Genomic DNA, 27,459 nt, shown 5'->3' on the forward strand with positions numbered 1-27,459 from the left:
GGCCAGGCTGGTCTCAAACTCCTGACCTCAAGTGATCCGCCTGCTTCAGCCTCCCAAAGTGCTGGGATTACAGGCATGAGCCACTGTGCCCGGCCAGATATGTCCTTTTGAAGGAATCACTTGAGTTGCCAGGGCCCTGATTTCTAAGGGAGCAGGTCTCCAGGCAGCTGGAGGAACCAGGAAAGATTCAAATGTCCCAAGGGCTTGGGCCTCCACCATAGCCCCTGCTTCTCTTTAAACATAATTGCTGGACAAAGGGCTGGAAAACAGAACCGGCACATTCAGATTTAAAAATCCATCACTCAGTTATAGATCCTGGGCACTGATTGGTTAAAACATAGACATAAAAAAAGATAAGATGCCACTGGATATATGAAACCAGAAGAACTGAATGTACTGCTTGCTTGTGGGAGACTCTGGCTAGTCAGGCCCAGTCTCACTGAGCAGAGTGAACTGCTGGCTGTCTCTAGGGTTGGAGCTTGTTGGTCACAAGGCCAGCTTGTCTGATGTCAGCAGGAAGGCTGCCCCTGATGACTCAAACCCAGCTCTAGGCTTACTTGGCACGAGAGCTACGGAACCGTCCTGTGTTCCCAGGGCTGTGGGGACTATAATCCTCACTGGGATGAACTATGGCAAGTGCCATTTCTCCACTGCTAGATACAACAGGACTCTTTGGTCAGATTTAGGACAGAGGACCCTCAGGACCAGAGTCAGACAACCTCTATGAAACCATGGACCAAACAGAGCATTGGCACACCGGGCCACTCCAGCTGTCCCCTTCCACCTAGGAACATACATCTGCCCCTTGAGAAATCAAATGTAAGCCTGACTTTTGGGAGGATGTGGGGTGTGCCTGAGTCTCCGTACCTCCACCCCAGCAGGACCTGGCATATGTGCCTCACGCGCCTGGAAGTCTCCCCTCTGTTGAGGATCCCCCCAGCAGGTCCCTCCAGTGCTCTTCAGGAGCAAGTGCCATGGGGGGAGGGGCACTCGACTCCCACTCCCCCAGGGAAGGGGATAAACACGTGCTGTGTGGCACCTGAGGGACTGGCCTGAGAGAACACTGCCACCTCTGAGCAGCTCACCAAGCCTCAGAGCATTGTGGTCGGGACAGGATAGTAGTATATTGCTGTGAAAACTTTTCAGTGAACAAAGTACCTCACAGGCATCCTGATTCACAACAGGAGCTCAATAAATATGAACTACTCTGATTCGGATATTCCTTGCAATTTATTTCCACTTCTCGAGAAAGTGTGTTTAGAGTATTTCAACTGTGGTACAGACACTGCCAAGTCAAGTCCACTTAGTTTCAGTACCAAGGGTGGCCCAGCCCGGCTGCCTTCTGCAGGGAGGCCAGGTGCTGCCCCAGGACCTCAGCTGTCATCACTCTTCTTCCCATAGGCTGGGGACCCCTGTGTTGTTGGCTGTCCCCAGCAGCCCAGGAGTGGGGTCTCTGCTGTCTGGTTCCTAAAACCTAGCAACAGAAGAGAAGGGCTGAGTGTGGTGCAGGGATGTGGGGCTTACATGTGCAGGGAGGCCCCCCACTGACTCTGCCCCACACTCAGCCCTCCTGCTAGAGCTGAGACCCCCGATTCGGGCAGGTTTCTGGCCAGCCCTCTTGCTTTACCCACCCCCACCCACACACTCTGTCTGGTTCCTGCAACTCTAAGATGAGGCTGTCTGTATCTTTGAATTCCACAAAGAACTAACCCTTTTGTGGTAAGTACAGCAGAAATGACCAGCTGGCCACAAAATGCTCCCTCTTCTGCCACTGTGGCCAGACCAGCGATGGAATACTTTTTCCCTGCACCCCTATATCCTACAGTTAGGGACAAACATGGGACTGGGCCCTAGCCCAGGGAATATCAGAGGAAATGACATGCCACCTCCAGCCTGGCCCACTAACACCCAACTCCCAGGAAGAACTCATCCATGATCTCTCCCATTTTCAGGTTGACAGGAATGAGTTCCTGGGGCAACCTCAGAAGCCAGGTGCTGAAGATGACAAAGGTCAATGAGATAGGGCCCCAAAAGACTGCACAGGAGGGACAGACTGCTGACCTGCTGGGACAGTGCCAGCACAACAGCAAAACTCAACTGCTACTGCATTTAACTTCAGAACACTTGGGTCTACTAGTGTAGCTCACCCTACCTTTAAGGGTAGAACTGACCACAGTCACATTAAGATCTGATATAAACAAGTGACAGTATATCAAACTAAAAAGCTTCTGCACAGCAAAGGAAACAAAACAAAAAGGCAACCTACAGAAAGGGAAAAAATATTTCCAAACCATGTATCAAATAAGGGGTCAATATCCAAAACATATAAGAAACTCATTCACCTCAATAGCAAAAAAACAAATAACCCAATTTAAAAATGGGACAGAGATTTTTCTAAAGCCTCTCTCCTGCTCCCTCAAAAAAATGCATAAATGGTCAAGAGGTATACAAAAAGGTGCTCAACATCACTAATCATCACTGAAATGCAAATCAAAACGACAATAAGTTGTCACCTCACACCTGTTAGGTTGGCTATTATGAAAAAGTCAAAAGATAACAAGCGTCCCTTGTCTGGGAACCTTCATGTAGGTAACCCCCAGATAGGCACTGAGGAATGAGAGCTAAGCAGAACTCTGGCACAGTTAGGGCTTGAGGAATATCTCACTTTATAGTGTTACTACTCAGCTATTTCCTTTTATATAATCCTTTAAATAATCGTATATTAGTTTATAGAAATAGGGCTTGAGGAATCCCTTTATATAATCCTCTATATATAATATAATAGTTGATAGTATGAGTGCCTAAAGAATATTTCCCTACATATATACCTATAATTATATATTAGTCCATAATCGGTGGAATGCCTAGAGTGGACACAGCATGAATTAAGGAATAAGCAGCTTATAATCGGAGGAATGCCTAGAGCAGACACAGTGCAGGGCATGATTTAAGGGACAAACAGTTATACCAGGAAAAGAATCCATGGCCCAGGTGGCAGCGTTCGGTATCGTTAAGATACCCGCCGTATGGCACGCTTGGGGCAAGAGCCACTCCTCCTGATAAAGGAGTTGTAGGACCTTGCTCCAGTTCTTGTGGAAGGCCGCCCTCAGACCGGCAATCCACCTTGGTGACTGTGAACTTTATCAGCTCTTGCTACTGTGCTGCTTGAAAAGCATCTTCCCATAGAACCCATTGGAAGCTGCCAGAAGGTGGCAGTAAACTTGACAGTGCTGTCACTGCTATGTGACTTAAAGCATCCTCCCATAAATCTTCTTAGAAGTAGTTTTCCCATAGATAGAAGTATCGCACACTGCACCCTCTTCACTGCGCACGGCCCACCTTCAAGCCTAGGTGACCTAATGGGGGTGAACCTCTTACTGCACACGGCCTTGCCTTCATGGGAACAGGCCCCTTGCTGCGCACTGTCCACCTCCTGGCCTAGGTGACCTAATGGGGGTGGACCCCATGTTTTATTGCTCACGACCCTATCACTATCCTTAAAGATGATTTCACTCACTGCCCTGCCCGCTAACCTATATACAATAAATACTCATGCTTCTGTACATTCAGGGCCTTGCCTAACTCCGCTTATAGGTGGCGTGGCCCCCTAAGCCCAGCTGCATTTTCCTTGTACTTCTGTGTCCTGTCTCTTCATTTCTCAGATCCTGCGCCTCAGCACAGCATAAGGCTCACCCCATGACTCTGTGGGGCCAACAGCCCTACACCTTCGTACACTGTCAGTGGAATGTAGGTTACTACTGCCATTATGGAAAACAGCATGAAGGCTTCCTAATAAATTAAAAATAGAATTACCAGACAATTCAGCAATCCCACTTCTGGGTGTATATACATATATTCACCAGAAATAAAATCACTATCTTGAAGAGAGATCCACAGTCCCATGTTCGCTGCAGCATTATTCACAATAGCCAAGAAATGGAAACAACCTAAGCATCTGCTGACATGAACAGGTAAAGAAAACATATGATAAAGGGGAGACCACCACGGATTCCACAGAAATACAAACCACCATCAGAGATTACCACAAACAACTCTATGCACATAAACCAGTAAACCTGGAAGAAATGGATAAATTCCTGGACACTTGCACTCTCCCAAGCCTAAACCAGGAAGAAGTCGAAGCCCTGAATAGACCAATAACAAGGGCTGATGTTGAGGCAGCAATCAATAGCCTACCAACCAAAAACAGCCCAGGTCCAGATGGGTTCACAGCTGAATTCTACCAGACATACAAAGAGGAGCTGGTACCACTCCTTCTGAAACGATTCCAAACAAGACAAAAAGAGGGAATCCTTCCCAAATCATTTTATGAGACCAACATCATCCTGATACCAAAACCCGGCAGAGACTCAACAAGAAAAGAAACCTTCAGGCCAATATCCACGATGTACACAGATGCAAAAATCTTCAATAAAATACTGGCAAACAGATTGCAACAGTACATCAAAAAGCTTATCCATCACAATCAAGTAGGCTTCATCCCAGGGATGCAAGGCTGGTTCAACATATGCAAGTCTATAAACGTAATTCACCACATAAACCGAACCAAAGACAAAAACCACATGATTATCTCAATAGATGCAGAGAAGGCCTTTGACAAAATTCAACAGCCCTTTATGCTAAAAACTCTCAAGAAACTAGGTACTGACGGAACGTATCTCAAAATAATAAAAGCTATTTACGACAAACCCACAGCCAGTATCATACTGAATGGGCAAAAACTGGAAGCATTCCCCTTGAAATCTGGCACTAGACAAGGATGCCCTCTCTCACCACTCCTATTCAATATAGTATTGGAAGTGCTAGCCAGGGCCATCAGGCAAGAAAAAGAAGTAAAGGGTATTCAATTAGGAAAGGAGGAAGTCAAATTGTCTCTATTTGCAGATGACATGATTGTATATTTAGAAGACCCCATCATCTCAGCCCAGAATCTCCTGAAACTGATAAGCAACTTCAGCAAAGTCTCAGGATACAAAATCAATGTGCAAAAATCACAAGCATTCCTATACACCAATAACAGACTTAAAGAGCGCCAAAACAAGAACGAACTGCCATTCACAATTGCTACAAAGAGAATAAAATACCTAGGAATACAACTAACAAAGGATGTAAAGGACCTCTTCAAGGAGAACTACAAATCACTGCTCAAGGAAATAAGAGAGGACACAAAGAGATGGAAAAACATTCCATGCTCATGGTTAGGAAGAATCAACATCGTGAAAATGGCCATACTGCCCAAAGTAATTTATAGATTCAATGCTATCCCCATCAAGCTATCAATGACCTTCTTCACAGATCTGGAAAAAACCACCTTAAACTTCATGTGGAACCAAAAGAGAGCCCGCATAGCCAAGTCAATTCTAAGCAAAAAGAACAAAGCTGGAGGCATCATGCTACCTGACTTCAAACTATACTACAAGCCTACAGTAATCAAAACAGCATGTTACTGGTACCAAAACAGAGATATAGACCAATGGAACAGAACAGAGGCCTCTGAGGCAAGGCCACACATCTATAACCATCTGATCTTTGACAAACCTCACAAAAACAAGCAATGGGGAAAGGATTCCCTGTTTAATAAATGGTGTTGGGAAAACTGGCTAGCCATGTGCAGAAAGCAGAAACTGGACCCTTTCCTGACACCTTACACTAAAATTAACTTACACTAAAATTAATCCAGATGGATTAAAGACTTAAGCATAGACCTAACAGCATAAAAACCCTAGAAGAAAACCTAGGCAAAACCATTCAGAACATAGGCAAAGGCAAGGACTTCATGACTAAAACACCAAAAGCATGGCAACAAAAGCCAAAATAGACAAATGGGATCTAATTAAACTCCAGAGCTTCTGCACAGCAAAAGAAACAATCAGAGTGAACTGGCAACCAACAGAATGGGAAAAAATTTTTGCAATCTACCCATCTGACAAAGGGCTAATATCCAGAATCTACAAAGAACTAAAACTGATTTACAAGGAAAAAAACAAACAAACCCATTCATAAGTGAGTGAAGGATATGAACAGACACGTTTCAAAAGAAGACATATATGAGGCCAACAAACATGAAAAAATGCTCATCACTGGTCATTAGAGAAATGCAAATCAAAACTACACTGAGATACCATCTCACGCCAGTTAGAATGGCGATCATTAAAAAATCTGGAGACAACAGATGCTGGAGAGGATGTGGAGAAATAGGAACACTTTTACACTGTTGGTGGGGTGTAAATTAGTACAACCATTGTGGAAGACAGTGTCGCAATTCCTCAAGGACCTAGAAATGGAAATTCCATTTGACCCAGCAATCCCATTACTGGGTATATATATCCAAAGGATTAAAAATCATTCTATTATAAGGACACATGCACACGAATGTTCATTGCAGCACCATTTAAAATAGCAAAGACTTGGAACCAATCCAAATGCCTATTGATGATAGACTGGAAAGGAAAAATGTGGCACATATACACCATGGAATACTATGCAGCCATAAATAACGAAGAGTTCGTGTCCTTTGTAGGGACATAGATGAACCTGGAAACCATTATTCTCAGCAAACTGACACAGGAACAGAAAATCAAACACCACATGTTCTCACTCATAGGCGGGTATTGAACAACGAGAACACATGGACACAAGGAGGGGAGCATCACACACTGAGGTCTGTGGCGGGGGAACTAGGGGAGGGACAGTGGGAGGTGGGGAGTTGGGGAGGGCTAACATGGGGGAGAAATGCCAGATATAGGTGATGGGGAGGAAGGCAGCAAACCACATTGCCATGTATGTACCTATGCAACAATCCTGCATGTTCTTCACATGTGCCCCAAAACCTAAAACGCAATAAATATATATAAAAAAAGAAAACATATATGGTACACATCCACGGACCATAAACCCACCTGAGAAAAGAAGGAAGTCCTGCCATTTGCAGCAACATAGGTGAACGTGGAGGACATTATGTCAAGTGAAAGAAGCCAGGCACAGAAAGACAAATATTGACTGATCTCATATCAGAGGTGTGTGAACCAGAGCAACTCTATCTTAAATAGGAGCTGGTTTTTAAAATGAGGCTGAAGCCTACTGGGCTGCATTCCCAGATGGTTAAGGCATTCTAAGTCACAGGGTGAGATAGGAGGTCGGCCCAAGATACAGGTCATAAAGACCTTGCTAATAAAACAGGCTGCAGTAAAGGAGTTGGCCAAAACCCACAAAAACCAAAATGGTGACGAGAGTGACCTCTGGTCGTCCTCACTGCTACACTCCTATTAAAAACGTGTGCTTTGAATGAAGAGAACCCCCAAACAGGCTTTGTGTGAGCAACATGGCTGTTTATCACCTGGGTGCACGTGGGCTACGGCTGAAAAGAGCATTAGCAAAGGACAGTGGGATAGGAGCTGGTTTTACAGGTATGGGGTGGGCAGTGGAAAGTTAGAGTAAGATCCGTCACAGTGGTGGGGGTAGGGGCAAGGACTATGCATTACCATAAGTTAGTTACAATGGTGGGTGGCATAATAGTACTATCATAACAACAGTTAAGATGGCAGGGTAGGGTGAGGGATTGTCCTAAAGCGCTGGGTGATTAGGGACAATCAGCTGAGGGAAGCAGGACTTCAGACTTTCAAGCTCCAGGCTTGCATATGGAGACCTGACAACTCCCACCAGCACCACGACAGTTTACAAATGTCATGGCAACATCAGGAAGTTACCCTTGATGGTCTAAAAGGGGAAGCCCGAATAATCCACCCCTTGTTTAGCATATTGTCAAGAAATAACCATTAAAATGGGCATCCAGCGGCCCTCTGGGCTGCTCTGTCTATGGAGTAGCCATTCTTTTATTCCTTTACTTTCTTAATAAGCTGCTTTCACTTTGTACTGTGGACTCGCCTTGAATTCTTTCTTGCACAAGATCCAAGAAACCTCTCTTGGGGTCTGGATCTGGACCCCTTTCCTGTAACAATATGTGGAATCTAAAGACATCGAACACATCCAAACAGAGTAGCAGGGTGGTTACCAGAGTTGGGGGGCGGGGTGGGGGCAGTGAGGGGACAGCTGTTGGTCAAAGGGTAGAAACTTTCCGTGATAAGACTGAGGCAGGAGAACAGGATCTAGAGACAGGGAATGTAGGGCCAATGTGTGGGATGTGTTAACCTCCACGGCTAACAGTACGTTCTAGAGGCCTGATGGACAACATGATACTATAGTTGCTAATAACGTGCACTTGCAATTTGCTCAGAGTAGATCGTGAGTATTCTCACCGCACACACACGAAAACAGTAACTGAGTTGGTGGATATGTGGACGAGCTTGACGGTGGCAAACATTTCACAATGAGTATCTACAGCAAATCACCACGTTGTACATTTTGAATATTTGAAAGGAATGAGCAGCTCCTGTGCTCTCAGATAAATTATGCTCCGAGGAAACAGCTGAAGAGTCACAGGTAACTTACCACAGACGGAGAAGCCTTTACTCCCTAGAGAGCCTGGGGACAGCAATGGGGCAGAGCAGGAGCTGGTGACAAAATCCCTAACCAGGTTCACAGGCTGGAGAGCAACTGAGTCCCGTCCTCTGTGCGTGGTGGTGAGGGGTGAGCCAAGCCGAGGCCTTCCCGAGAGGGTCCTGCGCTTCAGGCCTCAGGGTACGCGGAGTGGCAGAGAGAATGAAGGGGGAAACTGTCAAATCAGCCATGAGCTCTGGATAAGAAAGCTGTACTCGGAAAATTCCTACATATAAAAGACCTTTTAAATATTTTAAAAAATCTCATCTTGCCCTAATTTTTTGGTATAAATTTCATTTCAAAAACTTCCCACCTGTTGTGTGCACACTAAAGAGAACACCATTTTTGGTGCGGTTTGGATGGACTAAGTGGAAAATGGCGGGAAAATGGCAGAAGGGCAAAGGCCCAGGTGAAGGCGCTGAAGAAATCTGAGAGAGAAAAGCCCCTGTGGCCAGGTTGGCCCTCACCTTGGAAGGACAGGATCTGTCTCCAGAAAGTGGGGTCCAGGTCCCACATTTACCACTTATCTGAGTTTCTTCCTACAAGGCTTCCCCACCCAAGGGTCTCCGTCAGAGCTGCGGCACTGAGCCTGAGGCCACCCACCATTTCTTCCTCCTCCTTTTCAGGCCTTCTTCTTGGGCCATGCCTGCTCTGCCCTCGGGTGCTCGTCTGACAGGGAGAGCTGTGGCGCTGGCTCATTCTAGAACCTGTACGTGCTGCTCGTGGGGGCTGCAAAGCCTTGCATCCCGGCCCCGCCTCACAAAATCCCTAACCAGGTTCACAGGCTGGAGAGCAGCTGCAGGCCCATCCTGTGTGTGTGGTGGGGACGGGGGGAGTGTCTGCTCACCAGACCCTTCCTGTCACCCACTTTGTTCTTCTGGCTGAGCTCTGAGGAAAGGAACTGCTTTTCAAACTCAGCCTGACTTAGGTCGGTTGTCTTTTTCTCTTTTCTTTTGTGTTTCTTTTCTGCACAGATCAGCTTTTCAGGACTGTGAAGAAAAACAGAAAAACTTATCTTGATTCAGCACAAATGGAACTGTAGCATCAAATAATTTTGAAGATTAACGTAATGAACTCAATAGTCACTTTTAAGAAGGAACGACTGAGCAGCCATCACTGGTAGCTGTGCCTCAATCTGCCTGCCCTGCTCGTATCTCTGCTGGCCCAATCCCTAGGGAGGCGGTGACTCAGGGATGCTCCCCCAGCCATGGCTGAGGAACCAGGTCCAGGGCCTCAATTCCTATGGCTGCAGTTGGGACAAAGGGGCTTCCAGGCAACCTCTGAATGATCAAACCAGAAAGTCAGGCAGGATGGTGCTTCCACTTTCCAGCATACTCAGGAAAGCAGAGAAAGCCTGTGTGCAAAGAGAAACGGAGCAGGTTCACAAAGAGAAGTGATAGTGAGTGCCACATAGCCCCAAAGAGGCAGGGACTGGCCTCCCAGTCAGTCCCCTGAGCTGGTTGGCTCCCTTCCTGGTTTGGCTTCCATGACATACCAGTGCTAATATATCTAGCCCCTCTCCCCGACTTTCATTTGAGAAGGATTCTGGCTTTTGTAATCAAACTGTCTCTGCCTCACCTCACCACCTTGCTCTCAAGTCCTTTACTTACTTCATCAGCCATGTGAGACATCCTCTGGGTATGTCCTACCGGAGGGATTTCACCAGGGCTGCCACCATTTCTGCACCAGGAAGCCTAGCCCTATCGAGGGAAATAAGCCTTCTCTTTTCTTCCTCCATTAATTCATTCAACAACCACTTATTCATCATCTACTATGTTCCAGCTAAGTGCTGGGAACACCAAGATTAATACACAGTCCCTGCCCTCAAGGGGCTTCCTGATGGAGGAAGAGCTGGTAAAGGGCTGGAGAGTTCTACATCTCTGTGATAACTGCCCTCTTGCCTGCACTTGAATGGCCAGTGACAGACAGAGCAAAGGCAGGCAACACCCTGGCAGGTCAGGGAGTTATGAACATGCTGACCTGACCCAGAGGTTTCTGTGGTTAATCATTCTTTCTTTTCTTTAGGCCGATGGGACTTTTGAGATGAAGCCGGAAGGGTGGCAGGGCCCAGATGGTGCCTCATGTGCCATGTTGAAGGCCTGGGCTTTGTTGTAAGGGGATGGCACTGAAGGGTTTCCAGTGGAGGAGAGCTGGTCACTTCAAAAAGACCACTCCAGCTGCTGAGCAGACAACAGACTAGAGGAGACCAGCCTGAAGGAGGAACACCAGCAGAGGAGCCAGAGGGGAGATGAAGCCACCAAAGCAACATGAAGCCTTTGTCTTGTGGGAATGGGGGTTATGTAATGACTGGTGTTTAAATAAAAATGTTTGTTAAAATGATAAAGAAACCATAAAACCAGAAATAATACATAAAACTTCCAAATCACTAGGGGAGGCAGAAACAAAGTAGTACTGTTTATTCCAACAAAACTCAGGATGGGGAATGAAAACTAACTATCGAGAGAGTATAATAGACTTCCACTTTTGTGTAGAATATAGAAGTCTGCACAGGCTAAAAGTCCTGCTGAAATAAATAGGAAAAAAAAAAGGAAATTTACCACCAAAATTAAGAATTTTAAAATCACTGGACAGCTTTAAAACCAATTCCAGAGAGGGGAGAGCCTTCAGGAATGAGCTGACAATCTCCAACTCTTGCCTTCCTCTGTGGTAGCATTTCAAGCCCAGGTCACCAATATTAAGTACCAGGGTAGAAGCCGATTTCTCTGTACTTCTAGCATCTTTGGTGGATTTTTTTCTCCACGGGTCTGGCTGATGTCCTGGCAAGTGGGCATTTAACCTTGTTCTCAACATCTCCCTCCCCTGATAGGTAAGTCAAGCAATGCACTTGGGTTTATCAATGGAGGACAGAAACTCTCCAGGCCCCAAGTACAGACAGCATGCACCAAAACCTATTTGAAAAAGAATCAAGGAGGATTGGAGTAGGGGAAGGGAGAGCATTAGGAAAAATAGCTAATACATGCTGGGCTTAATACTTAGGTGATGGGTTGATCACCTAGGCACACATTTACCTGCACATCCTGCACATGTAGCACTAAAATTTTTTTAAAAAGAATCTAATCGTAATTCTAGGTCTATAAAATAAAATAACTGAAAATAATAGTGGATGGGTTTAACAACAGACATAACAGAAGAGATAATAAAATATCTGGAACCAAACATGGGAAGACAAAAAGGATGGGAAATACACAAAAATGATAAGAGACAGACAGAGGATCAGTAAGAAAATCTAAAATATATTTAACTGGAGTACCCAAAACAGTGGAGAGAATATGGTAGAGGTAACAAAGAGAAAATAACTGAAAACTTTCTAGAACTAACGAAAGACATCAACTTACAGATACAAGATGACCCATGAATTCCAAGTAGGATACATGAAAAGAAATCCACATCTAGAAATATCATGCAATACTACAAAAAACAAAGCCAACGAGAAAATCGTAAAAAGCATCCAGGGGAAAAGACAGATTACCTTCAAAGGAACAACAGTAAGACTAGCAGATGACTTCTCAATTGAAAGAGTAAAAGATAACAAGATATCTGTTGAAAGAAAATAACTGCCAATCTAACATTCTTAATCCTGTGAAAATATCCTTTAAGAACATAGGTGAAATCTGAAAACGCTAAGTGTTATATGATTCCAATGTTGCATGACATTCTGTAAAAGGCAAAACAATGAATATAGTTAAAAAAAAAAATCAGTGGTTTCCAGGGGTTAGTGGGGAAGAGAGATGAATGGGGCAGAGGTGATTTTTAGGACAGTGAAATTCTGTGTGACATTAGAGCAGAATAATAGATACATGTCATTGTACACTTGTCAAAATGCATAGAATGTACAACAGAATGTAAACTATGAACTTTGGGTGATAATGTCAATGTAGTTTGTGCCACTGTGGTGCAGGATGTCAACAGTGAGGAAAGTTGTGTTTATTGGGGGACAGGAGGTGTATGAGAACTCTCTAGGTACTTTCCACTTAAGTCTGCTGTGAACATAAAATTTGTTATGAGAAATAAGGTTTATTAGGTTGAAAAAAGGCGGCGAAATAAAGATGTTTTAAAGCAAACAGAAACAGAGATTCTTTATAGCAGATGCACATTTATTGAAACTGTAAACTATATTTCTGTGTTATTTGTTGTGAGGTACATAGTAGAGACTTTATAAATAACATGACATGAGACCTAGAATTTTCCAACAGAAGTGTGAGCACAAAACGGAGAGTGGGGTAAAGCAAGAGAGAGAGAACAAGTATGGAAAAATGTGGATGGTTGCTGAACCTGGGTGATAGGTTCATAGGAATGTGTTGTGCTCTCTACATTCAGTGCATTTGGATATGTTTGAAATAAAATATTTTAAAAACGAGTCAGTCTAATTTTCCATAGGCTGGGTGCAGAGGCTCACAGCTGTAATCCCAGCACTCTGGGAAGTCAAGGCGGGTGGATCACTTGAGGTCAGGAGTTTAAGACCAGCCTGACCAATGTGAAACTCCATCTCTACTAAAAATATAAAAATTAGCCAGGTATGGTGGTGTGCACCTGTAATCTCAGCTACTCAGAAGGCTGAGGCAGGAGAATAACTTGAACCTGAGAGGTGGAGGTTGCAGTGAGCTGAGTTTGTACCATTGTACTCCAGCCTGGGTGACAGAGCAAGACTCCATCTCAAAAAATAAAATAAAAATTTCCATGTTAACAGAATAAAGGAGAAAAAAATTATAATATCAATAAATGCATAAAAAGTAATATATTTTAAAATCTAGCAAACTAAGAAAATCAACTTGATGTGCTAATGGAAATCTAAAAATAACGTAAAGCACAAAAAAGACCAAAAGCTTTTCCGTTTAAGAATATAAGAAAGCTGATTTTCACCACTTTGACTTTGTGCCAGAAATCTTAACTGGTATGGTAAGAAAAAGAAATAAAAGGTATAAGAAATGGAAAACAAGAAATAAAATTCTCTGTATTAGAAGATAATATTGTGGGCCAAGTACAGTGGCTTAGACCTGTAATCCCAGTACTTTGGGAGGCCAAGGTGGGTGGATCACCTGAGGTCAGGAGTTTGAGACCAGCCTGGCCAACATGGTGAAACACCATCTCTACTAAAAATACAAAAATTAGCCTGGTGTGGTGGTGCACACCTGTAATCCCAGCTACTCAGGAGGTTGAGGGAGGAGAATCACTTGAACCCAGGAGGCAGAGATTGCAGTCAATTGAGATCATGCCACTGCACTCCATCTGGGTTGACAGAGGGAGACTCCAACTCAAAAAAAAATAAGATATTATTGTGTACATAGAAAATCCAAAAGACTCTATAGATGTAATATTAGAATTCATAATAAAGTTCAGCAAGGTTGCCAAATACAAATTCAATATACAAAATCATTTTTATTTCTATACAATAACTACAATTAGCCAGAAAACAAAATTATGTATAATAAAATAGGAATAAGTAGGAATAAATCTAAGCAAAGATCTACAAGACCTTTAAACATGGTTTCTCATCCATAGTGCTTACTGACATTTGGGGCTAAGTAATTCTTTGTTGTAGGATATTTGGCAGCATCCCTGCCCTCTGTCCACTAGATGCTTATGGAACCCCGCACCCCTGACAACCAGAAATGTCTCCAAACATTACCAGCTTCTTAATCAGTTTGATTAAGAACCACTCCTTTACATGAAATAAGACCCAAATTAATGGAGAGAGAAATATATACCATGTTCATGGATTAGAGGACTCAAAATTGTAAAGATGTAAATTCTCCCCAAATTGATCTAGAGATTCAATGCAATCCCAATCAAAATCCTAAATATTAGGTTGGTGCAAAAGTAATTGCAGTTTTTTGTGATTACTTTTTTGTTTGAGGGTTTGTTTGTATGTGTATATGTCTACATGAAACTTGAGCTAATTATAAAATTTACTGGTATATTTGTTCTATCAAGTATCAAAACTCATTAAAGAGCTATAGTAAACAAATAGGCTGGGATAGAGAACCTGGAAATTAAGTCTATGTAACAGCACTGGATGTGTATAAAAAGCCACACTGCAGAGCAGTAGGGAAATTATTATATTTTCAATAAATGGTACTGAGGAAAATGGGTTTCAATAGAGGGAAAAAATTAAATTGGGCCCCACATAAAACATATACAAAAACCAACTCTAACTGGATCATAAGCCTATATTTGAAAAGCAAAACTATAAAAGCTATATAGCTTTTGGAAAAGACATTTTAAAATAATGTAAAAAAGCACTAGTTATAAAGGAAAAGAAAAGCAAATTTGACTATATCAAAATTATGACCATTTAAAAATACCATTAGGAAGAATAAAAACACAATCCACAAGATAGGAAAATATGCTTGCAATATATATAACTGAAAAGGGGTTTATAGCCAGAATATATAAGGAAAATCAATAAGACAGACCAAACATCCCAGAAAAAGAAAAAAAAAAAAAAGGCAAAAGTCTTGAACAGATGCTTCTCAAATGAGGAACTCCAACAGCCAATAAAGACATGAAAAGTATTCAGTTTCACCGATAATACGGAAAATGCTATTATATAGCAGTCAACTTTATTCAAATGATAATATTATACACCAAGGGTGAAGGAGAATGAGAAGCAACAGTATTTCTCCTCCATGCTGACGAGGGCGTAAAGTGAAACAGTCTCTTTGCAAAACAGTTTAATGTTATCCCACGACTCAGCACATTCTACTCTTGGGTATATATCCTAAGACATGTGGATTATGGGAACCAAAATACCAAGCTGGATTGTTCATAATAGCCAAAATGTGGAAACAGCCCAAATCCACTAATAGTGGATTGCTTAAATGATGGCATAGTCAAATACAACGGAATACTATAGAAAACAGAAGTTAATACATGGAGCTATATGCAGCAACAGGAAGGAAACTGAAAAGCATAATGGTGAGCAAAAGAAGTCAGTCACACAATGAACTGTATGTGTACAAATCTCCAACAGACGAATTTTACGGTATATAAGCTATATCCATCTTTGTTTTGTTTTGTTGTTTTTATGGAGTCTCGCTCTGTCGCCCAGGTTGGAATGCAGTGGTGCAATCTTGACTCACTGCAACCTCCACCTCTCGAGTTCAAGTGATTCTCCTGCCTCAGTCTCCTGAGTAGCTAGAGCAGGCATCTGCCACAACGCCCAGCTAATTTTTGTATTTTTAGTAGAGACAGGGTTTTATCACGTTGGCCAGGCTGGTCTCGCACTCCTGATCTCAGGTGATCCACCCGCCTTGGCCTTCCAAAGTGCTAAAGGTGTGAGCCACTGTACCCTCATCCCCCACCTGTAAACTATATCTTAATAAAGATGTTTTTAAAGGATTCAGTCATAAAAAATAAATGCTTTCAGGTTCTGTTTATATGAAATTCAAAAACAGTCAAGATAAACTAGATTATTTAAGGATACAATGTTAGCTGATAACACCATGGGGAGGGCAAGGAGGTGAACACTTACAAAGTGAAGAGAGCTCTGGGGCAGGGAAGAGCCTGTCTTAGGAGGGGACAGGTGCCCTTTCTTGACATGGCTGGTGATTCCACAGAACTGACCCGGGGACTTGTTAAGCTGTTTATGTTTCATTCTGTCCTCTACATATATTTTATAATATAAAGGTGATGATTGTAATCATAACAGTAGTAACAGTAAAACTATAAACTACTAAAAGACAAAAGTGTGACTAGTTACAAGACCTTCAGTAGGAAATAAAGTAAGTTGCAAGTTAAACAAATATTTGTTTGTTCTGCTCATCTGTACCTGCATTTACCGCAAGTTTTACTCCTGACTGTTGCAGAGGCTTTCTGCCGCTCCTTCAGAATTACACTGTGTAAAGCGAAAGTGAAGCGGAGCGGGCTGGCAGGCGGCCTGGACTTCTCTATTTCTTTAAGTTCTTTTATGGAATGGTCTTTTCCTACAGGAAGATAAAAAATCAAAATCAACACTCTTAAAGAGCTCTCGTTGCTCTTGGAGTGAGAAATCACTTGACAATTAGCGGTCTCAAAAAGATGAGGTCCGGTGGTGACAATGCACCTGTCTCACACCATAGACCAGTTCTCTTCTCTTCATCCATGTCTTGCTGTCTTTGAAACACAGGATCAAAAAATGGTGGGACTGTAACCTACAAGAAAAATGAGACTCTTTGAGGACCAGAGTGCAGTCTGCATGAAGCTTTTGAAATGTGTCCTACATAAAGATAAGAACACTAGACCCTGAGGACTACAAGAGCCAGAAGGGCAGGAGGGGGCAAGGGTTGAAAAGCTGCCCGCTGGGGACTATGCTGACTACCAGGGTGACAGGTTCAATCGCACCCCAAACCTCAGCAGCACACAATATACCCATGTAAAAAACCTATATGTGTACCCGTGAATCTAAAAGTTGAAATTTAAATAAATAAAATCTGACCTAACCCAGCCTGGGAGGACCCATGCCTCCTGAGGAAACCGACAGCTGGTCTATAAGGGCCTGCGAGAACGGAGGGTGACCAGAGCTGTGGGTTTATGTCAAGGGGTAGGGACATACAGAGGTATTTTTTCTCCCTGTTCCTGATCATAAGCCTTAGAAGGATGATTTTTCCCCTTCATTTCCCCCACAGCACTCATCCCAGTGCTGGACCTGAAGTGCTAGGTAAACAATTACTGAATAAACCAGACAGCGTAACATCTACTGCCTCCAGCACCTAGATGATGAAATTCTACCCAGAACCAAAAGAACGTTAGTCTTCATATGGCTGCCCTGGCTTGTTTTTCTGGGAGAAGCAAAAGAAACTACTTCCATCTTCAGAGCCATACATATTTTTTTAAAAATTAATAGTCAGGTGGCTACTTGTACCGCATAGGAGCAAAAAACTGAAACCTCCGTTTCTCAATTTTAACTCCTATATTGGCAGTTTAAAAATCTGAAGACTCATTACAAACTCAAGTATTAGCTCTCCTGGGCAGGCTTTGCTGACATCCCTCCTGCATCTCTGGTAGAAAGCAGTGTTCCCTCCCAAGTCCCATAATCCCTGCGCTGACTTCTGTGACACACTCGCCACACTCCACTGCACAAGCTGTCCACATCTCTCTCCTTGTGCTTCAAATTTGCTGAATGTGAGGTAAATGAATGCACCAATGAACAAATGATCATGTGTATGCATGCCTTGTGCACAGTTTAAATTCTACAGGAGTCTAAATTACTTTGAGTTCCTATTCTAAAACTCAAAGGAAATGCTTTTGTACTTTTTTTTTAATGAATAGAGAGTAACTACAAAAATTCTAAAATGACTAGGTTTTCCCCCACTCCATAGCTCCTAAGAATAAAAAACCCAAGAAACCTGCTCTACCTTTCCTTAATTTGGTTTCTTTTTCTTCATATAAAAGGGAATGTAGGCTGGGCGCCGTGGCTCACACCTGGGATCCCAGCACTTTGGGAGGCCAAGTCAGGAGCACAAGACCATCCTGACTAACATGTCTCTACTAAAAAAAAATTAGCCGGGCAAGGTGGCATATGCCTATAATCCCAGCTACTTGAGAGGCTGAGGCAGAACTTCTTGAACCGGGAGGTAAAAGTTGCAATGAGCCAAGATCGCACTATTGCACTCCAGCCTGGGCACCAAGAGTGAAACTGTGTCAAGAAAAATTTTTTTTAATTAAAAAAAAAAGGGATTGTATACTTCAGGATCATAATGGTCTTCACATATAATCTCCTTCAGATATATACTTCAGGGAAAATCATTATGTACAAACTGTTTTGCAAGATTCATATAATAAAAGCCAAATACTGTATTTCATTTTTATATAAAAGCATAGCTTCAAAAGGTTGGAAGAAACTGCAGAAGTAATTTAGATTCGATGAGACTCTACCACCTTCTGGGAGAAGTCATCATCTAGCTTTAGTCTGAAGCCATCCATGGGCCTTTGAGAATTTTCTGCTCCGTGAGGCAGGTACTTTTTTTTCGGTAATTTTAACCTCAAGAAAGTCTGTCCTTAGGCTAAGCTGAAATCTGCCTTGTAACTGCAGTTGCAGATACTAGTTCTGTACATCTAATCCAACAGCTAATGTCTGCCTTTAAAATACTTAAAAGTTTCATTTCCCCTCGTATCATCTTTTCCTTGCGCCAAATACCCCACTTCTTTCCTATAAAGTGGTGTCAAGACTCAATTCTTTTCTAAAGGTTCTGCAACTGATGAGTGTCCCTTCAACAGTGCGACATCAGGAATGACAGGATAAGGACAGGATGGACCAAGACTCTGATGCTTCCCACTCTAAGCACAGCCTCTCTTAATACAGCCTGAGAGCTGTATGTTTTCTTGAAACCCAGCTCATATGGTTGATTCACAATGACTTTACTGACATTAGCATCACTTGGACTTCAACACATGCCATTTCTAAGATCCTCCCCTCCTATACTTGTACAATCACATTTCTGGACACAAATATAAGACTTTGCACTTTAGAGATCTGAATTCAGTCTTGAGCTCCGCCCCTTCGAGTGTGTAGGAAAAAGGGTTTAAGGTAAATATTCAGAAATTGTGCTCAATAAATATACTTAAATGTTCTAATATTCCAGTTAAACTACTCTAGCGTCTCACTCTATCACCCAGGCTGGAGTGCAGTGATGCTATCACGGCTCACTGCAACCTTTGCCTCCCAGGCTCGAGTGATCATCCCACCTCAACTTCCCAAGTAGCTGGGACTACAGGTGCACAATACCACACCCAGCTTTTTTTTGTACAGAGGGGGTTTTGCCATGTTGCTCACGCTGGTCTCGAACTCCTGGACTCAAGCAATCCATGCACCTCAGCTTCCCCAAAGTGCTGAGATTACAGGGGTGACCCACTGCATTCAGCCACTACTCTAGATATCTACTAAGTATGTGGGGGAAAGAAAAAAGATCCAGTAGTACACACCTAAAGCCAACAGATTTATATTTGGTACTGCAAATAGACAGACCTAAATTCTGAAAGAGAGTCCTGACCTCAAAATCAAAAGAATCTTCAAATTAAAAAACCAAATTTGTTTTGTAAAGCCAAACTGTAGAACAAAGTATAGAAACTGTTAGTCCTAATACCTACTGGTTGGCTAACCTAGTCACACAATACCATTCTCCTTTGCCCACTTCCTACTAGAGAGATGAGAATGCCACGGTGGCTTTGCAGGGCCTGCTTATGGCTAGGACTTGCCTCATGACTCAGTTCTGGCCAACAAGACCTAAGGGAAAGTTGGCTAGGGGCCTCTGGGGACTCTTTTTGCTTCCTGCAAAGGAGCAGGGTAAGAGAAGAAGCCCCTGGCACCATTCCTTACCCCTTCTTCCTGCCTTGAATGAAGACCCAATGTCTGGAGCTGTAAGCAACCATCAGGCAAATGTGAGAATAATGAGGATAAACTGAAAATACTAAGGATAGCAGAATAGAACAGAAAAAAACCTTACATTGTTATACTGTCAGAACCCACCATGAAACCACCACCTCTCAATTTCTTGTGAAGTAAATTATAAATGCCTTTATGGTTTAAGCTACAGTAAGTAACTCCATTAATGTCTACATAATTCCTGATAAATCTAGTTCCAAATCAACAATCCTATCCCCTCCAACCTCAGGCTTAAGAATGCTGTTTACGTGTATTACAATTCAATTAATCTATCTTAAATACAAAAATAAGCTGCAGATCACTTGTATAACCAGTGAAACTGTTGGACCAACTCTTCAAATAAAGTATAATTTGGAAAAAAAAACAAAACTCAGTACCATTTTATGACTGTGCTGCAAATAATATTCAACATTCTCTTGTTTCATTTTCTCCAGCCCTTTATATGAAATTACTTTTTCCATAGTTCTCTGCTGAAGAGGCTCTGCAACATTTTCAACCCATTTTTTATGTAACATCTCTTTTCTTCTTTCCTTAGAAGTATCCAGATTCTGAAAATATGTATCCAATCTCTAGTGAAGTGATACAAACAAGGAAAATAAATTATAAAAAATTGTTTGACTTGTCGTCATTTGAGTAAGGGGGAAAAATCACTTGATCCCACTACTAAGCTCCCAGCCACATTCAGATTGCAAAGTCCCAGTAGAAAATAACTGAACCACAGAATCAAGTGCAGGAAGAGAAGCTGAGAACACAGAGCAAAAGAACTCATATAAAGTTCTAAACCACACCGTGCCTTCAGATTAAACTGCATCCAACTCATGAACCAGATTAAGCTACTGCTAACTCATTAAACTCTTGTTTCTTTTTCAGGATTTCCAAGAATTCCCTGGTCACCCATTGTGTGTCTAGCCTTCACCATCAGGAAAGTCTGTGACAAAATTGGTAGAGTAGAAAGAGCACTAGAAAATTCTTTGATACCTCTCTCTGGCCTGTAAAAGACAGATAATCGCACCTACCTCTCTGGATGCTTAAATGGGAATTTATGTGCACTTTCTTTATAAATTGTAAATTACAATTCAAATGTCAAAGTTTTCTTCTTTTTTTGTTTAAAAGACAGGGTCTCACTCTGTCACCCAGGCTGGAGTATAGTGTATGATCACAGTTCACTACAGCCTCAACCTCCTGGGCTCAAGCCATCCTCTTGCCTCAGCCTCCTGAGTAGCTGGGACTACAGGTGTGTGCCACCATGCCTGGCTTTTTTAATTTTCTGTAGTGACAGGGCCTCACTATGTTGCCCAGGCTGGTCTTAAACTCTCAAACTCCTGGTTTCAAGCAATGCTCTTGCTTCAGCCTCCCAAAGTATTATTATAACTCTGTCTCTCTCACTGAAATTAAATACCCCTTAAGCTAATTTCACAGTGATTATTAGTTATTGATTGGTCACAACCCTTAAAAGCTTATTTTGTAGGCCGGGCGCAGTGGCTCAAGTCTGTAATCCCAGCACTTTGGGAGGCCGAGGCGGGTGGATCACGAGGTCAAGAGATCGAGACCATCCTGGTCAACATGGTGAAACCCCGTCTCTACTAAAAATACAAAAAATTAGCTGGGCATGGTGGTGCGTGCCTGTAATCCCAGCTACTCAGGAGGCTGGGTTCAGGCAATTCTCCTGCCCCAGCCTCCTGAGGTTGCGGTGAGCCGAGGTCCCACCATTGCACTCCAGCCTGGGTAACATGAGTGAAACTCCGTCTCAAAAAAAAAAAAAAAGAAGCTTATTTTGTTTCTAATAGTTTTATATATGCCCACTGCAATGTGGGAACATAAAGAAGCAAGTGTGGGTAGGAAGGAATTTCTATTCGGTCCCAGGACAAAGAGAAGGCACAATCAGAACAATTTCTCAGATCCCTTCAGGACAGGTCCAAGTGGGATTAGGGATCTCTTAGTGATCCTGCAAGAAGGGGGAACAACCTCAGATCCATGTAGTACAAACAATTCGAGGATCCTCATTCTCCCTGCAAAATGAATCTCTTGGATCACAGAACATAAACTCTTGGCCATGTTGTTCTGCACACTCTTGCTCCCCTAGAACACTCTTAGAATGCAGTGTGGAGCCAACTCTTACCTTCACAACAGAATTTTCTCTAAATAATATTGCATGTACTGCTTCATCAATGTCTTCTCTAGCTAATACCTAAAATTACAGAATTGAACATTAGGATGTAAATCCTGAAGAAACAAACTATAATGACAAAACTCAGTGTACTTTACCCAATAGTTTTGGTATAAATCTTGAGGCTTATTCTGTAACATAAAAATACTGAAAATTTCTAAACCCATTCTCCATGAACCCATCAACCAGGCTCAAGAGTGCTTAACTCAGAGTCAATCATGTTTCATTCAATAAATCCCTACTCATTTTCAGCACCCCCCCCAGACTATTTTAAAACAAACACCTGATAGTATATCATTAAATTATGTTTTAAAGCACTAAGCAGCTTATTAAAAGGATCCTCTATAAAGTGAATCCTCTTTCCAGGCATTCAGTAGGTGTTTTTTGTTTGTTTCTTGAGGCAAAGTCTGGCTCTGTCACCCAGGCTGGAGGGCAGTGGTAAGATCTCAACTCACTGGAATCTCCCCACCCCCAGGGTTCAAGTGATTCTCCAGCCTCCCAAGTAGCTGGGATTACAGGCATGTGACACCACATCTGGCTAATTTTTATATTTTTAGTAGAGACAGGGTTTCATCATGTTGGCCAGGCTGCTGTCGAACTCCTGACCTCAAGTGATCCACCCACCTTGGCCTCCAAAGTGTTGAGATTATAGGCATGAGCCACTGTACCCAGCCAGTAGGTGTGTTTTGAAGGGCCCTTGAAGTCTCCTGCCTTTTGCTAGATATCTTCATAAGTCAAAAGCCACAGAAAGTTTGATTTAGTTCAACTGGTCCAGAGTCTCAGAGCTAATTAGTGGGAGCTCATGGCCCCCAACCAATACCGTCCACATCTAGGGACCTGCTGTTTCCATTATGAGTGTGGGTAAAGCTGATGCATTTTAATCCCTACTTTAGGCCTTTTTCAATTGGATCATTATGAACTGATCTCTAGTTTTTATTCTTATAGGACTAAGTACAAACAAATGAAAAGGCAATAAAATCCAGTATCTGGAAGAGATATTACTATTACAAAAATGATCGCTGATGAAAAATGATACAGGTTCTTAGAACTGTGTTATTCAATCTCTGATTGTTCTTTCTGTTCTGTCACACTGAATGCATCAAAACAAACTAAACCCCAAACTCAAATACCAAATCTGTGAATAAGAGAAATCTCAAAAAGGAAAAGTTGTTCTTTTTACCCATATATTTAATAGCTTCACATGAGATCTAAAAATGACATTCCAACAGCTACCCAGGTCTTCTCTAAAATAAAGCTCTCTTTGTAATATAAACAGGATCTTGCTTTAAAGTCTTCTCAGACTTATTTTAAGATGACAGGCCAGGCAGGGTGGCTCATGCCTGTAATCTTAAGTGCTTTGAAGGTCAAGGCAGGAGGATTACTTGAGCCCAGGAGTTTGAGGTTACAGTGAGCTATGATTGGGTCACTGCACTCCAGCCTGGGCAATCAGCAAGAACCTATCTCTAAAATAATTTTAATTAAAAAGATGGCAACTAAAAAAGTATGTAAAACAATTAAACATGTACCCTGACACTACAATATTAGAATCGATCCGTTTATTTGGAGAAGTAGAAACATGTTGACAAGTATCTTGGGAAGTCACTTTTTTTTTTTTTTTTTTTTTTAAATAAAGATGGGGTTTCACCATGATGGCCAGGCTGGTCTTGAACTCCTGACCTCAGGTGATCCACCCACGGCCTCCCAAGGGAAGTCGCCTTTCTAAAGAACATCCTAGTAAGACTGTTAGCAAATGTTATGTACACTCTCAAGTTGGATTCTCAAATAGTCCTTTTTTCCTTAAAGAAATTAAACGGTTTTTGTCTTTGATGGCTCTTCTTTGTGATTTTGCCAGAAAATATAAGGAAAAGGTCATGATTTGCGGCGGCACTTCCGAAATCCACGGCCTTCTGTGCACACACAAAAATTAAGCGTCTCACTACTCTGACCGCCACTAGGGCAAAAGCGGAAAAATAAAGGATACTTCCAAGAGTTTTTCATAGTGAGGTAAATCACAGAATGATACAAAATAATGAAACTTTATGAGAAAATCATTACCAGACCCCAAAGTATGCGGAATGGACTGGCAAGCCCAGACGTGGCTTCTCCTGCGGGGGAGCTAGGGTTGCTGCCTTCCACCACCCGCCCGCCCAGTTGATGCGCCGGCCCCTAGGCTGGCGACTGGGAACACTCTTGGCCACACTCTAGGCCAAATCTGAGCCTGGAACTTTTCCCTTCAACTCCAGGCACTGTCCCAGTCCTGAGAACAGAAGCATGATTGAGATAAACAATTCCCAAACTCGAGGCGTCCCACCGCCAAAACGACGTCTCAAAACGCCATGTTATTTCACCTCCATTAAAGAAACGGACTCAGGCTCTGGCCATTCTCTTAATTTTTCTGGCCTGAAATGTTGATCATAACTCGAAGTTTTGGTGGCAGCCATGGACAGAAGAATCCCTGAGGGGAAAAAAGATAAACTGAGGCTGAGGAAGCCAGTTACCGTTGAGAGCCAGGCCTGGGGGCTCGGGGCAGGGGCGGGGAGCGGCGGGGCGGGGGTTCGAATTCCGCTCGGCCCCTTTCTAGCTGAGCCGTCACCCAACAAACCGGGATCCCCGGCGTCCCGGGCGCTTCAACAGGGCCGGCTACCCGCGCCCGTGCAGCCCTCGGGCCAAAGCAGGTCCTTCCCCTGGGCCGCACTGCCCTGGCCCTGGCCGCGGCCCTCCCCGGGCTCCGGGACCCTCCCCGGGCTCCGGGACCCTCCCCGGGCTCCGCGGCCCTCCCCGGGCTCCGGGACCCTCCCCGGGCTCCGCGGCCCTCCCCGGGCTCCGCGGCCCTCCCCGGGCGCCGGGACCCTCCCCGGGCTCCGCGGCCCTCCCCGGGCGCCGGGACCCTCCCCGGGCTCCGCGGCCCTCCCCGGGCTCCGGGACCCTCCCCGGGCTCCGCGGCCCTCCCCGGGCTCCGCGGCCCCAGGCCCGCAGGCCTCCCCCGGCCCCACCTCAGGCCAGCTCCGGGGGTAGTCGCAGGCCCCGCGGCTCCGTCTGGGTGTGGCTCCCCAGCGGCCGCGTCCTGGTGCTGCTGCGAATGAAGGAGCCCTTGGGCCCGCTTATCGGGGGCGCATGCGCCACACAGGCCCCGGGTTGCGACCCCAAAGCCAGCTGGACCGCGACGCGGACGTCCGGGGAAAGGGAAGGCGCCATTTGATTTCACAGCAAACGGAAACGCGGTGATGAAGCCTAGAACCTGGCCCTCGCCCTCCCCTCGCGGCCCCGGCGGGCCGACGGGCCTTCAACCGCCAAGGCCCCCGCCGTCATTCTGGACTTTCATCGAGGCATGTACATTAATAGCAAAGAGAATTTGCCATTTACCTGTAAGATTGAGGGCGACAACGTAAGAGAGGAATGGTTTTTAGCTACGCGTCTAGCGTCTTACACGCTCCCACCGAAGGGCGAAGGTGCCACAGGTGGACCTGGTTTGGATTCTGAGGTGAAGAAACCGACTTCACACCACGTGGTCTAATCAGGAAAACACGAAACACTACGTATTTAGTGAGATCTAGGAATTATTGTTAATAGTTTAAGGTACATTATCACAACCAAGATTTGACATTGGTGCCATCAAGATACAGGATATTAACACCACTACAAGGATTACTCTGTTTTCAGCCAATGTTTTTTCAGGTTTTTTTTTTTTTTTAGTCCTGCCTGTTTCTCTCGTCCTTCTGGGATTCTGATTACATGAATATTATTATAGCCCGTAGGCCTCTGTTCTTCTCCCCCTCCTCCTGCCCTCAGTCTGTTTTCTCATTTTTTTCAGATTGGGTCATTTCTATCATTCTATCTTCCAGCTCATGGATTATTTCCTCCATCTTCTCCATTCTACTGTTGAGCTTATCTGCTGAGCTTCTTATTTTGGTTATTGTAATTTTCAATTCTACAATTTTCGTTTGGTTCTTCTTTATATCTCCTGTTTGCTCAGGGTTAATTTTTCATTTGTTTCAAGTGTATTCATATTTGCTCACTGAAGCATTTTTCTCATAGCAACTTTAAAAGTCTTTGTGGGCTTATTCCAACATCTTTGTCATCTCAGTGTTGGTCTCTATTGATTGTCTTTTTCATTCAACTCAAGATCTTCCTGGTTCCTGGTGTGATTATCTTTTATTGAAGTCTGAATATTTTCAGTTTATGAGATTCTGAACCTTACTTAAGCTTTCTGTTTTGGCTGGCTTTCTCCAACACCAGTCTAACATGGTGAATGAGGTTACCTTAACATTATGGCCAGATGGAGATGGGAATCCAGGTACCCCAGCTGGCCTTCATTGACACTTGAGAAGCCAGAGTTCCTTATAACTGCTGTGTAGACCATGATTTAGAGATTTTATTCAGGCTAACTGTGGGCCCATTCAGCAAATTAGTTCCTTATATGGAATAATCTTCTCAAGAAAAGGAGCTGAATCTATCTCACCTTTACATGTTTCTCATAACATGGGACCATCCATGACTGACCCAAATAGCAGGCAAACAGAAAATTGCTGTTGAGTAGACAGCAATTTGAGTAGACAGCAGAAAGGTATAATACACTGATGGCTTAAACTACATTAAGTATAAGCAAAAGGCAATTCAAAATAGGATTTATAATTTCTACCTAGTTGCTTCCTTACTTCATTTGAAAACAAAAGTTTCCCGGATTTACTGAATCAAATTATTTCAATCTCATATGATCTAAAAGCTTATCTGAGCATTTGTCTGTTTACTTGATGTTCCCTGGCAATGTCTTTTTTACATGGTGGAAATAAAGATTCTCCTTTCAGTAGGTAGTGCTTCACTGAGTCTTCACCCAGGCTCTTGCTGCAGGCCCTGTGTCTCTTTCTATATACTACAACTAAGTCAGTTAATCTCACAGTATTAAAATCTTTGGTTTACTATCTGTTTCTCCCACTAACTTTAGGGCAGAGGGCCTATGTCTGCTTATCTTTATATCCCCAGAACCTGAGCATCTGGTAAAAATAGGCACTTAAATACTTACTAAGTGAATGATGAATAAATAAATGAATGAGACATAATCCCGACATCTACACGAAATGAAATTTCAATGTCAACATATTAAAAAAAACATTTAAAACACTGAACATTCGTCTATTAAGAGAGCATCAAGCCTTTTGAAGCTTTGCAGTAGGCCTCTGGTTGCCATTTTGGCCTGGCTAGTATTTTTAGTCATTTATAACTGTAACAGAGAAAAGCATTTCTACCCAAAAAGTCTCTTTAAATAAAAATGCCTATGCCAGTCATGGTGGCTCATACATGTAATCCCAGCACTTTTCGAGGCCAAGATGGGAGGATCGCTTGAGGCCAGGTGTTCAAGACCAGCCTGGGCAACACAATGGGACCTCGTCTCTACAAA

The 27,459-nt window shown here is 43.3% G+C and overlaps 1 protein-coding gene across 1 annotated transcript; it reads right to left on the minus strand.

The window, feature by feature from the left end:
- Positions 1 to 1,208: 1,208 nt before the first annotated feature.
- On the minus strand, positions 1,209 to 27,376 carry FAM228A (family with sequence similarity 228 member A). The gene is made up of 8 exons (XM_032293966.1): positions 25,058 to 27,376; positions 24,413 to 24,519; positions 22,017 to 22,085; positions 20,275 to 20,466; positions 16,580 to 16,667; positions 16,307 to 16,460; positions 9,365 to 9,506; positions 1,209 to 1,474 (listed from the first exon to the last, which is right to left on the minus strand). The coding sequence occupies exons 2-8, from the start codon at positions 24,503 to 24,505 to the stop codon at positions 1,310 to 1,312; spliced, it is 903 nt and encodes a 300-aa protein (XP_032149857.1). The 5' UTR covers positions 24,506 to 24,519; positions 25,058 to 27,376; the 3' UTR covers positions 1,209 to 1,309.
- Positions 27,377 to 27,459: the final 83 nt, after the last annotated feature.

This window comes from Sapajus apella, unplaced genomic scaffold, assembly GCF_009761245.1.
Source record: "Sapajus apella isolate SASKATOON/1434 unplaced genomic scaffold, GSC_monkey_1.0 scaffold31, whole genome shotgun sequence".
Classification (NCBI taxonomy): domain Eukaryota; kingdom Metazoa; phylum Chordata; class Mammalia; order Primates; family Cebidae; genus Sapajus; species Sapajus apella.